Raw genomic sequence first — 18,211 nt, forward strand, 5'->3', positions numbered from 1 at the left:
ACAGATGCAGCAGCAAATGGACCCGATTCATCAGTTGCGCTACAAACAGGAATGGTTCACATAAAAAGAGAGCTCTGGGCCTGGCACAGTAGCCTAGTGGCTAAAGTCCTTACCTTGCATGCACGAGGATCCTATATGGGCGCTAGAAAAGAACTGGCATCCATATGGGACACTGGAGTTTGGAGGTGGTTGATTTGCCAATTGAGCCATCATGCTGGCTCTGGTTATTTGTGTTAGCATAGAGGCTCTTTTTTTTTTTTAAGATTAAAAAAAATGTGTTTTTATTGGAAAGTCAGATATACAGAGAGGAGGAGAGACAGGGAGGAAGATTTTCCATTCGATGATTTCCTCCCCAGTTAGCCACAACAACCAGAGCTGAGCTGATACAAAGCCAAGAGCCTCTTCCGGGTCTCCCACGCAGGTACACGGTACCAAGGCTTTGAGCCATCCTCAGCTGCTTTCCCAGGCCACAAGCAGGGAGCTGGATGGGAAGCAGAGCTGCCGGGATTAGAACCAGCGCCCATATGGAATCCAGGCATGTACAAGGCGAGGACTTAAGCTGCTACACTACCATGCCAGGCCCAATAAATCAATCTTTAAAAAAAGACAAAGAATAACAAACAGCAAGGTCTCTACAAATACATCTTTGTTCCTTTTTATTTATTTTATTTTATTTTATTTTTATTGGAAAGTCAGTTTACAGAGAGGAGAAACAGAGAGAAGGATCTTCCTTCCACTGTTGCACTCCACAAGTAGCCACAACGGCCAGAGCTGAGCTGATCAGAAGCCAGGAACTAGGAGCTTCTTCTGGGTCTCCTATGCAGGTTCAGGTTCCCAAGGCTTTGGGCCATCCTCGACTGCTTTCCCAGGCCACAAGCAGGGAGCTGGATGGGAAGTGAAGCAGTCAGACAAATTGGTGCCTACATGGAATCTTAGCGCTTACAAAGTGAGGATTTAGCCAGGCCCCAAACACATACCAAGAACAGCATTCATTTATGCACAAAGTGCTACTGGAGCACTACTACCTGGCAATGTCTTCGAACAGAAGAGCAAATCCACTGTGAAAATTACCATTTCAAATATGCTGAATGATAAACGCTACAGCAGAAGGAAGCAGAGGGATGAATTATCTTTCAATTTAGCTATTTTTAAACATGTGTTCACATTTCTAAGTATGCTACGAAGAGAAAGCTATCTTGGAGTGTACAATGTTTTGCTGCTATGGTAGAGCCAGACTATTAATTATCTCCCGATGAGCTGGAATTCTTGCAGCTCTGCAATATAACTCTGTCAACTGAGTTGCCCACCTTCCCAGAATGTACCTGTGTCTCATCCGGAAACCAAAGGACGCACAGTGATGACCACCAAGAATTGCGCAAGAGAATGTAGCAGAGGTCCCAAAAGGCTTCAAGCAAGCTAAACCTTACTCATGTCTTTATGCAATTAAAAGGGAACCATCCTCTGCCTCATACAAGAGGCTAAAAATGGGAAGAAAGGGAGAGGTTCTTTTAGCTATGGACCACACTTGCAGATACTTCCCTTTCTCACAGACACGGGAAGCCCTTTTGCCCACTCATGACATACATGTCTCAGTGTGGGGTGGCCAACACTCAGGCCTGAATGCATGTATATTCTCTCACTTTTAAGTAAATTCTGTTCTCAGTGACACATGCTGCTAACTATGCCTCCACTTACAAACCTTATCTCTAAGAGGGACAAGATAATGGATTAAGAAATAAGAATACACAGGTAAATCACAGGTAACCTACCAAATTCCTAACCCATATAATCAAAATCAAGAAATTTCTTCTTCCCAGAGCCTATGGAACTGTATCATAGAAAAACAAAAAACTTAAAACAAACAAACAAAAAACCAACCTGCCTTTCCAATAAGAATAAATAAGAATAAAGCAATCTTTTAAAAAAAAGTTTGGAGAGCTGTCTCATGGAGTTATGAGTACAGCAGCCACTTGTGATGTCACTGCCTCATATGTGTACCAGCTGATGTCTTGACTGCTCTAGTTCTTTCTTTATTCCTTTAATTTACTTGAAAGGCAAAGTTACAGAGAGAAAGAGAGATTCCATTCATTGGTTCACTCCCCAAATGGTTACAACAACCAGGACTGTTCCAGGTCAAAGCCAGGAATCAAGAGCTTCATTAAAGTCCCTCATATTGGTGCAGGAACCCAAGCACTTAGGCTGTCTTCTGCTGTTCGCTGAAGCACATTAGCAGGAAGCTGGATAAGAAGCGGAGAAGCCAGGTCTTTTTTTTTCCCTTTTTAAAGATTTATTATTGGGCCTGGCGGCGTGGCCTGGCGGCTAAAGTCCTCGCCTTGAACGCCCCGGGATCCCCTATGGGCGCCGGTTCTAGTCCCGGCAGCTCCACTTCCCATCCAGCTCCTTGCCTGTGGCCTGGGAAAGCAGTGGAGGATGGCCCAAAGATTTGGGACCTGCAATGGCGTGAGAGACCCAGAAGAGGTTCCTGGTTCCCGGCATCGGATCTGCGCGCACCGGCCCGTTGCGGCTCACTTGGGGAGTGAATCATCGGATGGAAGATCTTCCTCTCTGTCTCTCCTCCTCTTTGTGTATCCGGCTTTCTAATAATAATAAAATCTTTTTTTTCACTCCCCAAGTGAGCCGCAACGGGCCGGTGCGCGCCGATCTGAAGCCGGGAACCTGGAACCTCTTCTGGGCCTCCCACGCGGGTGCAGGGTCCCAATGCATTGGGCCGTCCTCGACTGCTTTCCCAGGCCACAGGCAGGGAGCTGGATGGGAAGTGGAGCTGCCGGGACTAGAACCGGCGCCCATATGGGATCCCGGGGCTTTCAAGGCGAGGACTTTAGCCGCTAGGCCACGCCGCCGGGCCCCAGAAGCCAGGTCTTAAACCGGCACCAACATGTGCTGATAGCAGTGGTTACACCATAACACCAGCTCGCACTCTAATTCTGATCCAGCACCCTGCCAGATTAGACCTGGGAAAAGCAGTAGAAAATGGCCCATACGCTTAGGCTCCTGAGCCCTTCCTTCAGCCTGGACCAGTGCTGGTCATTATAGCCACCTTAGAAGTAAATCAATAGACAGAAGATCTCTCTCACTGTCTCTTACTCTCTCTACAACTCTTCATAAGTAAATAAACCTTTAAAACAAATTTGCTGAGTATATTTTGGCCTTCGCATGGAACTTATAACCCATTACACAACTTCCCAGTCTCACTCACATGGAGGATGTTCCGTACGTTGACTGCAGTTAAGTTGTGCTGCTTGGCACCATCCTCCAACGTACGGTCAAGCATGTCATCCAGTTTCAGGTCATAAGTTGAGGTCCCTTCTTCTTGATCCTTTCCATCTCGTTTCCTCTTGGTACCTTTCTTCTTTTTTCTCTTTTTCTCAATTTCTCCATTGTCTTGTTCTGAAAATAAACCAAGAATATCACCAAAATCCTTGAAAACAGCTTCCCTAGGAACACACCCTCAAAAGTAACAGCATGGGGGCCCAGCGGCTAAAGTCCTTGAACGCCCCGGGATCCCATATGGGCGCCGGTTCTAATCCTGGAGGCCCTGCTTCCCATCCAGCTCCCTGCTTGTGGCCTGGGAAAGCAGTCGAGGACGGCCCAAAGCCTTGGGACCCTGCACCCATGTGGGAGACCCGGAAGAGGTTTCTGGTTCAGGGCTTCGGATCAGTGCAGCACCGACCGTTCCGGTCACTTGGGGAGTGAAACATTGGATGGAAGATCTTCCTCTCTGTCTCTCCTCCTCTCTGTATATCTGACTTGGTGATAAAATAAATAAATCTTTAAAAAGGAAAAAAAAACCACAGGGAAAAAATTTAAAAAAAAAAAAAGTAACACTATGGAGGAAAGAGGGGTGTACTCTAATCCTGGGCCTGCAGTGCTGGCATCCCATATGGGTGCTGGCTCATGTGCCAGCTACTCCACTTCTGATTAGCCCCCTGCAGGTAGCCTAGGTAACCAGCAGAAAAGGGCCCAAGTCCTTGGAACCTTACACTCACATGGTGTAGCTGAAACTGGCTACCAGCTTCAGACTGGCCCAGTTCCGGCTGAAGCAGCCATCTGGGACGTGAATCAACAGATGAAAGATTCTCATTCTCTCTCTCTCTCTGTAATTCTGATTTTCAAGTTAAAAAAAAAAAAAAAAAGAAGTCAAGCTGGCAGCTGTCAGGTCCTGGAAATCAAAGACTATGATGCAGCAGTGGTAACAATAGAGTTGGTATTCATACTATATAGCAATAACTACTAACATTCATTAAATATTCATGTGAAACACTCTTCCACACATTTCATAGTTACTCATTTATTTCAATGAACAAGTCATGACTATTATTTTCTCACCATACAGGTGAGAAAACTGAAGCACAGAAGTTAAGAAACTTCCTTTAATAATTAGTGGCATTCATGTTTTGAAGACAAACACTAGAAGCTTAGAATCTGCAGCCTTAATCATTACTCTATATATTTCCCAGGTAACACCTTAGAAATCCTGGCTCTTGGGGCTGGCACTTTTTTTTTTTTTTTTTAAAGATTTATTTTTTATTTTTATTACAAAGTCAGATATACTGAGAGGAGGAGAGACAGAGGGGAAGTGGAGCTGCCGGGATCAGAACCAGCGGCCATATGGGATCAAGGCGAGGACCTTAGCCACTAGGCCACGCCGTCGAGCCCGGGGCTGGCACTTTGATTCAAACAAACTAATCCTCCATCCTATGGTGTCAGCATCCCGTACGGGAGCACCAGTTTATATCCCAGCTGATCCACTTTTGATCTGGCTCTGTGCTTATGGTCTGTTAAAGCAGGGAAATATGGACCAAGGTCTTAGGCCCCAACCCATATGGGAGACCGAGAAGTAGCTTTTGGTTCCTGGCTTTGGATCAGCACAGCTCCAGCTGTTGTAGCCTCTTGGAGAGTGAATCAGTGGACAGAAGATCTTCTCTCTGTCTCCTCTCTGTAAATCTGTCTTTCCAATAAAAATAAATAAATACTTAGAAAAAATTAGTGAAAATAAAGGAAAAAAAAAAGAAAACAGGGCCCGGCACGATAGCGTAGTGGTTAAAGTCCTTGCCTTGAACGCCAGGATCCCATACGGGTTCTGGTTCTAATTCTGGTGGCCCCGCTTCCCGTCCAACTCCCTGTTTGTGGCCTGGGAAAGCAGCTGAGGACAGCCCACGTGGGAGACCTGGAAGAAGTTCCTGGCTCCTGGCTTCGGATTGGCACAGAACCGGCCATTGCAGTCACTTGGGGAGTGACTCATCGGATGGAATATCTTCCTCTCTGTCTCTCCTCCTCTCTGTATATCTGACTTTCCAATAAAATAAAATAAATCTTAAAAAAAAAAAAAAAAAAAAAAAAAAAAAAGGTCTGTAAGGCAGAATGACAGAATGTGAGAGAGAGCAAGACAGAAAGACAGAGACCTAAATCTTCCATCTTCCTCACTCTCCAAACGATTACACAGGTCTGGACAGGCCAAGGCCAGAAACCAGGAAGGAACCCCTTGCTGGTCTGACATACGAATGCCAAGGACACAGGCGGCTAGGCCATCTTCTACTGCCTTCCCAGGTACAGTAGCAGGAAGGTGGATCAGAAGCAGAGAATATAAGACTATCAATACAGGATGTTATACTAAGTGTCAGAAGCAGACTCACTCCACCCCAACACTGGTTCCCTAATTTCTAAGTTGTAGTCATTATATTGTGGTAATGGAAAATGCTAACAATAACAGAAGTTACATGGAAGCATACGGGGGCTCTGAAGATGGTCCAACTCCTTGGGTCCCTGCACCAGCATGGGAGACCTGAATGAAGCTCCTGGTTCCTAATTTCCACCTGACCTAGCCCCGGATAATACAGCCATTTGGAGAATGAACCAACAGAGGGAAGTTCTATCTCTTTCTTGCTCTCTCTTTAACTCTTAAAATTTTAAAATAAATTTTAGAACACATATACAACGCAATACCATTACACACCAACTACAATGGATAAAATGTGAATCTGACAACTTCTGACAAAGATGCAGCTCAACTGCTAACATCATACATTGCTGATGGGAATGTAAAATAGTACGGGTACTTTGGAAAACACTTCAGCAGTTTCTTATAAACCCAAGCATTTATTTACCCTATGACCCAGCAATCACATGTCTAGCTATTCATCCAGGAAAACCTGTGCTAACAAGTCACACACAGGACTGCTTAACACAGAGCGTCAACTTAACAGGCAACAACTGGAAACAAAACCAACTTGTGATAAACACATTGCCACACACTTAAGTAATGGAATACCACTCAGCAATGCAAACAGAAACTTCAGAAGTTAAATGAAAGAAATTAGATGCAAATGACAACATAATGTATGATGTTAGCATACAGGGCAGAAAATGCAAAACAACAGAAACAGCAACAAGAGGAGTGATGTTCAATGGCTGAGAAGGGGGGCTGCAAAGAGGACTAAGCGAACTCTAACGATTACAGATTCTTCCCTATTAGTTGTAGTGGTAACTGACACAACTATCCATATTCATTTTCCAAAAATAATCAGCATATTATACTAAACTGTAGCAAACAAGACTTTTTCTAAAAATCAGCACCACACTAACAGAACACAGAAAAACTACACAATCATATATTTACTAGAACTAGGAGAAGGCATTTGATGAAAATGCAGTATATCAGAACACTAGGGGCCCACTGCAATAGCCTAGTGCTGGAATCCCATTTCGACACCAGTTCTAATCCCGGTGGCCTTGCGTCCTATCCAGTTCCCTGCTTGTGGTCTGGGAAAGCAGTCAAAGACAGCCCAAAACCTTGGGACCCTGCACCTGCGTGGGAGACCAGAAAAGGCTCCTGGCTCCTGGCTCCTGGCTTTGGATTGGCACAGCACTGGCCGTTGTGGCTGCTTGGGGAGTGAATCATCAGATGGAAGATCTTCCTCTTTGTCTCTCCTCCTCTCTCTATATATATCTGACTTTCCAATAAAAAATAAATAAATCTTAAAAAAAGTAAAATAAAATAAATATTTTTTTTTAAATGCTAGGAAAAGAAAGATATTCCTTAGTGTGACAGAACATTTCAATGAAGGTCAGAGGCTGAGCCTACCTCAGATAGGGATGCCAACATCTCCTATCAGAACGCCTGGCCTGGAGTCCCCAGCTCCATTCCCAATTCCACATCCCCACAAGTGTGGACCCCTAAGGCAGCAGTGACCACTCAAACAGCTGGGCCCCTGCCCACCACAGAGAAGTTCTGGACTGAGTCCCTTGCTCCCAGCTTCCACCTAGCTCAGTCTTGAATGTTGAAGAGTGAACAGCAGATAGGAGGTCTCTAAGTGAAATATAAAACTAATTAAAAAAAAAAAAAGAAAGAAAATGTGTGAAAGTTACCATCACAGAGAGTGGCATAAATCTTCCCAAAACAATACACAGCAGAATGTTCACTGCAGCAGAATTCAGAGTCATCTACAACTGTGAACAGTGCAAACACCATCAAGAGGCCAGTGGATGAAGAAAACGCAGAGTACTGAAACAGAATGCTGTAACCACTTACCAGATGCTTAGAACAATACAGATGAACTTCAAAAACATAATGTCAAGTCAGAAAGAAGCAGTCACAAAAAGTGCACATATTTCCCATCAACATCAAGCCCATAAGAGGTGAACAAATATATGCTGCTGAAAGTCAAGACTGTGCTTATCCACAAGAGGATAATAACTAAAAGAGAACAACAGGGACCTCCAACTATCTGCTGTATTCTGTTTTCTGCTTCTCCATTAAGCTGCCATCTACATGCTACTGGGTTCTTTTCAACTCATAAAGCAAGCCTACCCATCGGAATAAAGAGTCCACCATCCTCGGTCTCCTCCTCGGCTTGGGGAGCCACAGTCCTGATGGGCTTTTCTTGAGGAGAGGTGCAGACATCTGGCGGGGAGGATTTCCTGGGCTGGACAACAGGCTTCACAGCCTGGATGCCTGAGAGCAGGGAAGGCAGCACCTCTCCAGAAAGCATTTGAGGTTTTCCTAAAAGAATCACAAATATTGTTCCATGAGTGTGTACACAACTGAAAATTGATCTACTGTATGACCCAGCTATCCCACTGATGGAAATATATCCAAAGGAAATGAAATCTGCATACAAGAGAGTGATCTGTAATCCTATATTTACAGCAGCACAATCCACAATAGCGAAGACATGACAAGCCAGACACCCGTAGAAAGAGGAATGGATAAAGAAGCTGTGGTACATCTACACTCTGGAATACTATTCAGCCTTTAAATTAAAATAATGAAATTCTAACATTTGCAACAAAATGGTGCCAACTAGAAACCATTATGCTCTGTGAAATAAATCAATCTCGGGAGGACAAGTATCATATGTTCTCTTTGATATAAGCCAACCTTTATGCAAAATACAAGATCTATACACATACAGACAAACATGTTTATACATAGATTCATCTAGAGGAACTGTATAATGGAGGCAAGCATACTAAAATGTGACAATACATTGCATCTCCTGAATAATCTCTTCTCCTGAATAAAACATGGAATTCCAATAAAACTGTTAAATGTATCTTGACAACAGGATGCTGGACCTTCTATCATTGCCTATACCTACAATGTCATGGCACACTTAACCAGAACAATGATGGACTTATGGTTTGTGCTGATGGAGTATACTACTGGAATGCTAAAGTGGAAACCAGTGGCGGGAAAGCGGAATGGGCAGAGTGGAACGGGAACTCCCTGAGCGTCATGAAAAATAAAAAAGTTATAAAAAAATAGAAAATACTGATAAGCAAAAACTAAAAGAATTACAATAAAAAAAGACTGCTCCACACTTTGCCCATTTTCAATAATACAACATTGCAGAAATCAGCATCCTGTTTCAGTCTTTGCAGATGGACAACTTCACAAATGAAGTCTGCACTATATGTACAGGCAATGCCCTCTATACAAGACAGTATCATAGGGAAATGCTGAAATCAAAGCGCAGACTCCAATTACCCTGAGCCAGTGTTGTAGTACAGCATGCTAAGCTGCAATACCAGCATCCCATATAGTTAACAGCTTGAGTCCCAACTGCTCTGGTTCTGTTCCAAGTCCCTGATCATGTACCTGCAAAAGGGGCAGCAAATGGCCCCAAGTGCTTGGGCCCCCTGCTACCCATGTGGGATACCCAATGAGATTTTAGACTACTGGTTTTGGCCTGGCCCCCTGCAATCAACCGGGAAGAAAACCAGCGAATGGAACTTTTCTCTATGTCTCTCCTACATTACCTTTCAAATAAGTATTTAAAAATATGATAAAATAGGGCCCGGTGCCGTGGCCTAGCGGCTAAAGTCGTCTCCTTGAACGTCCCAGGATCCCATATGGGTGCCGGTTCTTATCCCGGCAGCTCCACTTCCCATCCAGCTCCCTGCTTGTGGCCTGGGAAAGCAGTCGAGGACGGCCCAATGCATTGGGAGCCTGCTCCCGCGTGGGAGACCTGGAAGAGGTTCCTGGTTCCCGGCTTCAGATCAGCGCAGCACCGGCCGTTGTGGTCACTTAGAGAGTGAATCATCGGGTGGAAGATCTTCCTCTCTGTCTCTCCTCCTCTCTGTATATCTGACTTTGTAATAAAAACAAAAATCTAAAAAAAACATGATAAACTATAAATATAAAAAGGAAAAAAAATAAATCCTTAAAATAAATTATTTAAAAATTTTTTAAAAAGGGATCAGAGGTAACTGTTAAGGTCCTTCTAGCTTGAACATATTTTGTGCTTTACGTTTTTTCCATGAAAACAAAGAGCTCAAGTAAAATCAGTCGAAGACGGCCCAAAGCCTTGGGACCCTACACCCGTGTGGGAAACCTGAAGAAGCTCCTGGCTCCTGGCTTCGGATCAGCTCATCTAAGCTGTTGCGGCCACTTGGGAAGTAAACCAGAGGACAGAAGATCTTCCTCTCTGTATCTCCTTCACTACATATATCTGCTTTTCCAATAAAAAAAAAATCTTTTAAAAATGATTGAAAAATAAAGAAAGAAAGAAAGAAAGAAAGAAAAGAAATGATTGCCCAAGTGTCTGGGTCCTCAAAAATGGTGCAGGAAACAGATTGAGTTCAGCTCCAGGAATCATCCTGACCCACACTCTATTGTGGTAGACAATTACGAAGTGCAACAGTAACTACAAGATGTCTCTATCTTTCTCTCTGCCTTCCAAATAAAAATAGACAAAATTTTCAAAAGCTTGGGCCTGGCTCAACAGCTTGGTGGCTGCATCCTCACCTTCCACATCCCAGGATCCCATGCGAATACCGGTTCCTGCACCGGCTGCTCCACTTCACATCCAACTCCCTGCTTGTGACCTGGGAAAGCAGCTGAGGATGGTCCAAAGCCTGGGGACCCTGAACCCACATAGGAGACCCAGGGGAGGCTCCTGGTTCCTGGCTCCTGGATCCCAATCGGCTTGGCCCCAGCAATTGCAGCCACTTGGAGAGTGAGCCAGCAGACAGAGGATCTTTGCCCATCAACAGAGGATTGGATAAGAAAGCTATGGTTCATCTACTCCATGGAATACTACTCAGCTATTAAAAAAAACAAAATGCAGTTCTTTGTGGCCAAATGGGCCAAACTGGAAACCATAATGCTAAGGGAAATGAGCCAATCCCAAAAGGTTAAATACCACATGTTTGCCTTAATTTAAGATGATATGATGTTATGTATAACATGTTATGTTTTGAATGTTATATGTTGTGTATAAACTAAAATTGAAGTATAGGTGAGGTGGTCACAGAAGGTGGCTGGGAACCCGCATTTACTTTTAACATATTGGTTACTCATTACTATGTCAATTAATTCCATAATGATGTAAATTTTTGCTGATGGTATGTTGGAGCTTTCAATTGACTGGGATGATACTCTGCTGGCTCTGTCATCAGACCAGAGAGGGTATACCTAAGAAGCCGTTGAACTTGACGGGACAATAAGATGCTGGACTCTATGTTTGGTATACGCTTGCAATGGGGAAATCTCAACTGAACTTGAGCTGTGGTTATGCAACAAGGTGGAGGAATCCACCATGGTGGGAGGGTTTGGGGAGGGGTGGGGAGAACCCAAGTATCTATGTAACTGTGTCACATAATACAATGTAATTACTGAAGTTAAATAATAAATAATTAAAAAAAAACAAAAAAAACAAAATAAATAAATCTTAAAAAAAAAAAAAACTTCAAAAGCCTAAAAGAGTTAAGACATTGTACAGCAAGGAGGTGAATCCTAAATCCATCCAAAAAGTTCTGCTCAGTCAAAAAAAAAATTTTTTTTTTTTTGAAAGTCAGGGTTACAGAGAGAGATCTGGGGACAGCACAAGGGCTAATCCTCTACCTACAGGCGCTGGCAAACAGTATGGAAACAAGCTTGTGTCCTAGCTGTTCCACTTTCCATCCAGCTCCCTGATAATGGCCTGGAAAAGCAACAGAAGATAACCCAGGGCCCGGCAGTGTGGCCTAGCGGCTAAAAGTCCTCGTCTTAAACGCCCCAGGATCCCATATGGGCACCGGTTCTAATCCCAGCAGCTCCACTTCCCATCCAGCTCCCTGCTTGTGGCCTGGGAAGGCAGTCAAGGACGGCCCAGAGCACTGGGAGCCTGCTCCCGCGTGGGAGACCCGGAAGAGGTTCCTGGTTCCCGGCTTCAGATCGGCGCAGCACCGGCCGTTGCGGCTCACTTGGGGAGTGAATCATCGGGTAGATCTTCCTCTCTGTCTCTCCTCCTCTGTGTATATCTGACTGTAATGAAATAAATAAATCTTTTAAAAAAAAAAAAAAGAAGAAGATAACCCAAAATCTTGGGACCCTGCACCTGCTTGGGAGACACAGAAAAAGCTCCTGGCTCCTGCTCAGCTCAGCTCTGGCCTTTGCGATCATCTGAGGAATGAAACAACGGATGGAAGGATCTGTCTTTCGTCTAAATTTGCCTTTCCACTAAAAGTAAATCTTTTTTTTTTTAAAGATTTATTTTATTTTTATTGGAAAGTCAAATATACAGAGAGGAGGAGAGACAAGATCTTCGATCCATTGATTCACTCCCCAAGCGGCTGCAACAGCCGGAGCTGAGCTGACATGGGGCTGCCGAGATTAGAACTGGAGCCCATATGGGATCCTGGTCCATGCAAGGCGAGAACTTTAGCCACTAACCTATCACGCCAGGCCCAAAAAATAAATCTTTAGAGAGAGAAAGAGAGCTCTTCCATCTGCTGGCTGACACCTCAGATGGTGGAAACTGGGCCAAGCCAAAGTCAGGAACTACATCCAGGTCTCTCACCTAGGTGGCAGGGGCCCAAACAGTGTGACCATTTTCTGTTGCTTTTCTCAGCCTATTAGTATGGAGCTAGACCCAAAGTGGAGTAAGCCAGGACATATATCAGAGTTCACATGGAAAGCTGGCTGTCAGTCTCTTTACCCACTATTCAACAACCTCAGAGACCTGTGTTTGGCTACATTTATAATAACTCATTCATTTTCATGAGTATCACAGCAGCTTTCTCAATTACTAATATTTTTTAAAACATTTATTTATTTTTATAGGAAAGTCAGATATACAGAGAGGAGGAGAGACAGAGAGGAAGATCTTTTATGTGTTGATTCACTCCCAAGCAGCTGCAACAGCTGGAGCTGAATCAAGCCAAAGCCAGGAGCCAGGAACCTCTTCTGGCCTAGGAAAGCAGTCAAGGACAGCCCAAAGACTGGGGACCCTGCACCGGCGTGGAAGACCTGGAGGAAGTTCCTGGCTCCTGACTTCAGATTGGCACAGCACCGGCCACTGCAGCTGCTTGGGGAGTCAAGATATTCCTCTCTGCCTCTCTTCCTCTCTGACTTTGCAATAAAAATAAATAAATCTTTAAAAATACAAAACATAATGGCCACACACATACACTCACGCAACCACACAGCTTGAAGGCTCAAAGGATAAGTCCTCAACTTAAAACACCAGTATCCCATAAAAGCACTGGTTCGTATTCCAGCTACTCCACTTCCCATCCAGCTCCCTGCCTGTGGCATGGGAAAGCAGTCGAGGACGGCCCAAAGCTTGGGACCCTGTACCTGAATAAGATACCCAGGAGAAGCTCCTGGCTGCTGGCTTTGGATTGGTTCAGGTCTGGCTGTTGTGGCCGTTTAGGGAATAAACAAGCACACGAAGATCTTTCTGAATCTTCTAAGTATCTGTCTTTCCAAAAAAAATAAATACATGAATAAATTTTTTTTAAAAGCAGAGAGAAAAAATACTTTATGGGGGCCAGCACTGTGGTGCTGTGTGTTAAGCTGCCACCTGTGACACTTGCATCTATACAACTGCATATTTGAGTCCCTGAAGCTTCACTTTCAATCCAGTTACTGTATAACTAGCATGGGAAGGCAAAACATGACAGCCTAAACCCGTACTTCCCACAAACCACATGAGAGATCTGGATGAAGTTCTAGGTTCCTGACTCCAGCCTGACCTAGGCCCAACTGTTGCAGTTCTTTGAGAAACACCAAATGAAATACACCTGTCTCAGCGAATTTCTCTTTCAAATAGATCTTCAAAATAAAAAACATGGTGGATACTCACAACACTTTTAAAAGTTTTTTTTCGAAAGTTCAAGTTGCAGAGAAAGAGCAAGTCAAAAAATCTTCCATCCACTGATTCATTCACCCAAAAACTACCAGCAGACAGGCTAGGCCAGACCAAAGATAGCTGCCAGAAATTCCATCAAGGTCTCCCACATGGGTGAAGGGGCTCAAGTACTTGGGTCAATTTCCACTGACTTCCCAAGTGCCTTAGCAAGAATATGAACCAGAAGTGGAGCAGCCAGGACACACGCCCCCATATGGGATGCAACATTGTAGGCATCAATTTAATCTGATACACCACAAAATGCCAACTCTTTACTTACTCTTTATATTTGTGCTATTTCTAAGTTCTATTATTAAGTAAAGACACTAGAACCAATTTTCAAAATAATGAAGAAAATTATGGGTCAGCTAATTCTAAATAATAAACTGGCATTTATTAATTTACATGTTGATAGCTGCAAACTGATTATTAATAAACCAGGTACAATGGGTACAACAGCACAGCTCCTAGAGCTGCCACTTGCAATCCATGAGCTCCCCAAGTCAGGAGGGCCTGGGAAAGGGCAGACTGTGGCCAGCTCCTGTGGGCAATCTGAAAGGGTGCTTGGTTCCACCACTCAGCACCTGCAGAGTGAACCGGCCGAGAAAGATCTACCTCTTTCTCTCTACTTGTCCATCTGTCACTTTACTTTAAAGAAAACACAAATCAGCATTTAAAAGGATTTGAAAAGTCTCTAGGTTCCCCTCCTCAACAGCCCAGTAACTTTGAACCTATCATTAGTCATCCATTCCTTCCTGGCATTTTTTTCATATACAGATGCATTAATTTATTAAAAGGCAGAGACACAGAAAGCAGCATGCAGAACACTGTGGGGGCCCGGCACCGCAGCCTAGTGGCTAAAGTTCTCGATTTGAATGTGCCACGGTAGCCAGTTCTTTTTTTTTTTTTTTTTTTTTTATAATCTATTTTATTGTGTTGTTGTTGACAATCTTTACATAGTTAATTACAGTTAAAGAAAGAAAAAAAAAGGGTTCAGGGGGATAGGGAAGTGACTTTGTAATAAAAATGAAATAAATCTTTAAAAAAAAAAAAAAAAAAAAAAAAAAAGAAATGGGATGTGGTAGCCAGTTCTAATCCCAGCAGCCCCACTTCCCATTCAACTCCCTGCCTGTGGCCTGGGAAAGCAGTCGAGGACAGGCCAAAGCCTTGGGAGCCTGCACCCACGTAGCAGGCCTGGATGAAGTTCCTGGCTCCTGGCTTCAGGCTGCTCAGCTCTTTCTCTCCCTCTCTCTGTATATCTGACTTTGCGAAAAAAATAAATAAATCTTTAAGAAAACAAAACAGAAAAAAATTGTGATTCTAAGACAGCGAACATAGGATGACAATTGAATGGATATCATTTGTGTGAGGACACTTGATTGGATATACAAAATAAAGTTTCACACAAGGGTGTGGAAACAATTGATGGGTCCCGTAGAAAGGTTTATGGGAACTACATAAGCTCCTCAATACATCCTCCCTTATCCTATGTTAGCCTCAGTCTGTAAAAGTCTGATGCCACTAATAAACTTTGGCTATCTCACCAACATGGTAGTCCAAGCGTGTTATTATAGGCTCTGTGCACCAAGTCCATCGTTGCATGACAGCAAACAGGGGCAGGAGCAGATGAAGACAAATCTTCAATCCAAAGGTTCACCCCTGGGACAGGATGAAGCGAAAAGCTTGATCCAGGTCTCCTAATTGGGTGAAGAACCCAAACATGTAGCCGATCATCTACTGCTGTTCCCAAGCATTAGCAGGGAGGATAAAAACTGGAGCACCTGAAAATAGGGAGGTGACTCAATTGCCTATTAAGTGCCATCATCCCATATGCATGCTGGTTTGTGTCCTAGCTGTTCTTCTTCTTATTCAGCTCCCTGTTTGTGGCCTGGGAAAACAGCAGAGGATGGCCCAAAGCCTTGGGACCCTGCACCCGAGTAAGAGACCCAGAAGCTCCTAGATCCTGGCTTCAGATTGACTCCGCTTCAGCTGTTGCAGCCAATTAGGGCCTAAACCAGTGGATGGAAGACCATTCTGTGTGTCTTCTCTCTATAAAACTGCATTTCCTGGCCCGGCACGGTAGCTTAGCAACTAAAGTCCTCGCCTTGAACGCTCCGGGATCCCATACGGGTGCCGATTCTAATCAAAACAGCTCCACTTCCCATCCAGCTCTCTGCTCTTGGTCTGGGAAAGCAGTTGAGGACGGCCCAAAGCCATGGGACCCTGCACCCACACGGGAGACCTGGAAGAGGCTCCTGGTTTCAATTGGTGCAGCTCTGGCCTTTGCAGCTGCTTGGGGAATGAATCAACAGACAAAAGATCTTCCTCTGTCCTTCTTCCTCCCTGTATATCTGACTTTCCAATAAAAAATAAAGTAAATCTTTAAAAAACATTCTATGCTTTCATCCCTCCCTTTTTAATCCTGTCATACAATGTCCTTTTCCCAAAAAGCTCCCCTCTATCTACCCTCAAAATCAACCTTCAAATGGAGCCTTTGGCATCAATATCCTTACCTTTCCTGTGTCACTACATTTGAAAGCACCTTGCTCTTAAGCCTTCTACTGTGACTTCCCACCTTACTGATCTCTGTCAGCTTCTTTCCCTTTACCTGCTCCAAACCGACAGAACACAGACCACCCCAAAGGCTTCTGTAACTACAGAGCCACGTGCTGCGACAACGGCTGAGGCTACAAGCAAACGCTTTCCCAGGAGCAGCTTCTACCTTTGACAGCATACTTCAGACAACCCAGACACTACTTTTATCAGTTGGCAAACAGCAGAGTCAGAAAATCTACCCACTACACCATGTCATTACCAACACAGTACACTAATAGTGGGAAAAAATAGCAAAGAGTATATGGAATGGAAGAAGAAAACAAAGTCTCAACACATATACAAAGTCTGAAGTACAGCAGGTAAAGTCACTGAAGGCAACAATGGCATTCCGTGTCACTTTCAGCCCCAGCCACTCCCAATCCATCTCCCTGCTAATGACCACAGCAGATGTTTTGACTCCTACCACAAAAATGCAAGAACTGGATGGAGTTAAAGGCAACTTGCTACAGCATGGCCCAGTCCCATGCACTGTGGCCATTTGGGCAATAAAGCAGCAGCTGAGGACACACAGACAGATACCTTTCTCTCTCTCTCAAATCTGCCAAATACTTTTTTTGAAATTTATTTTTATTGGAAAGTCATATTAATAAAGAAAGGAAGATACAGAGAGGAAGATCTTTTGTCCACTGGTCATTCCCCAAGTGGCCGCAACGGCCGGATATGAGCAGATCCAAAGCAAGGAGTCAGGAGCTTCATTTAGGTCTCTCACGCAGGTGCAGGGTCCCAAGGCTTTGGGCCATCCTTGACTGCTTTCCCAGGTCACAGGGAACTGGAGCATCTGGGACATGAACTGGTGCCCACATGGGATCCCAGCACAGGCAATACAAGAACTTTAGCCATAAAACCATCATGACGGTGCCTATTAAAATAGTCATAAAAAAAGAGTGTTCACACCTATAGGCACAAATCCAATTCCATGCCAGGCTGGCACCCCTTTACAGAAATGCTGCTCTGTGACGGCTCTGCAAAGAAGACAACAAGAACGTGTATTCCTAAGGACAAGTGACCAGCAGGTCCTTCCGGGCTCACCTCCTGCTTCCTGGCCTTCTTCATTAGACTCTCCAGAACAAGACTCCTCCTGCCCAAGATGGTCACCTCGGTCTTCCTGGGGAGCTGGCCCAGAACTCAGGGCTGTTTTCTTCCCTCCTCTTGAGTCAGGGCTCTGGAACTTCCCTTTGCCCAGGGGTGCATTCAGGACAGGGGAAGACTCCAAGGAATGAAGGGCGGCTCCCGGAGACAGGTCCACACCAACACCTTCCAGACCCGCAAAGGCAGCGTCCTGGCTGAGCGTCCGGCAGCTCCCAGACGGCTGCTCCCCTCCGGCCTGAGCTGCTGCAATTTGCACGCATGTCGCTTCCAGGCCAGCTGCTCTGTCATGTCCTGCACCCCAGGACAGCGACACAGACTGCAAGTCTGTCACTGGGGAAGGTTGTAGCTCAACGGCAGGGTCCATCTCTATGGCATCTTCCTTCTGGCCACCCTGGTGCTGTGGGGACTCTGTCATCATCGTTCTTCTCTTCTTACAGGGCAACATGTTCAAAGCCCCACTTCAGCTCCCTCCTGAAAGAATAAAAACAAGTTCTTACCGCGTTCCTCCCACCACCTGGGAACAACACTGCCCACTGATTCCTGCTGAATCAAATACATCACACCAAATAATACCTCTACCCCGAGGTGGAAGAGACTGCAGTGACTGAGTCCAAATCCCAAATCTAGCACTCATTATGGTTACATTGGCCAAGTGACTTAGCTCAACACTTCAGTTCCTTCAACTATAAAAAACAATTATTCCTCTCACTTAACAACATTTGGTCCATCAAATAAATAACAATAAAAAGTGCTAGTTATTGCCACTACCAGAAGACAGATAGTGAGGGAAGCTTATGCAGGCAGGGCTATCGCTTGGTGCAGCACATTAAAACCTCTACTTGCAACTCCAGCATCCCACATCATAGAACCTG

The 18,211-nt window shown here is 44.6% G+C and overlaps 1 protein-coding gene across 8 annotated transcripts in view; it reads right to left on the bottom strand.

The window, feature by feature from the left end:
* GON4L (gon-4 like) overlaps positions 1-18,211 on the bottom strand; it is a 139,892-nt gene that overhangs the window by 63,228 nt on the left and 58,453 nt on the right. For 5 of the 8 annotated variants that reach the window (XM_058660401.1, XM_058660400.1, XM_058660402.1 and 2 more), the window contains exons 3-5: positions 17,280-17,810; positions 7,829-8,020; positions 3,218-3,408 (exon numbers count right to left, since the gene is read on the bottom strand). The exons of 2 other annotated variants lie outside the window; for them this stretch is intronic. In XM_058660401.1, the coding sequence (XP_058516384.1) occupies positions 3,218-3,408; positions 7,829-8,020; positions 17,280-17,784 (888 nt within the window). In that variant the 5' untranslated portion in view covers positions 17,785-17,810. The remainder of the gene's footprint in view (positions 1-3,217; positions 3,409-7,828; positions 8,021-17,279; positions 17,811-18,211) is intronic. One more of the 8 variants, XM_058660403.1, reaches the window with a different exon arrangement.

Source organism: Ochotona princeps, chromosome 2 (assembly GCF_030435755.1).
Source record: "Ochotona princeps isolate mOchPri1 chromosome 2, mOchPri1.hap1, whole genome shotgun sequence".
In the NCBI taxonomy this organism is placed as follows: Eukaryota; Metazoa; Chordata; class Mammalia; order Lagomorpha; family Ochotonidae; genus Ochotona; species Ochotona princeps.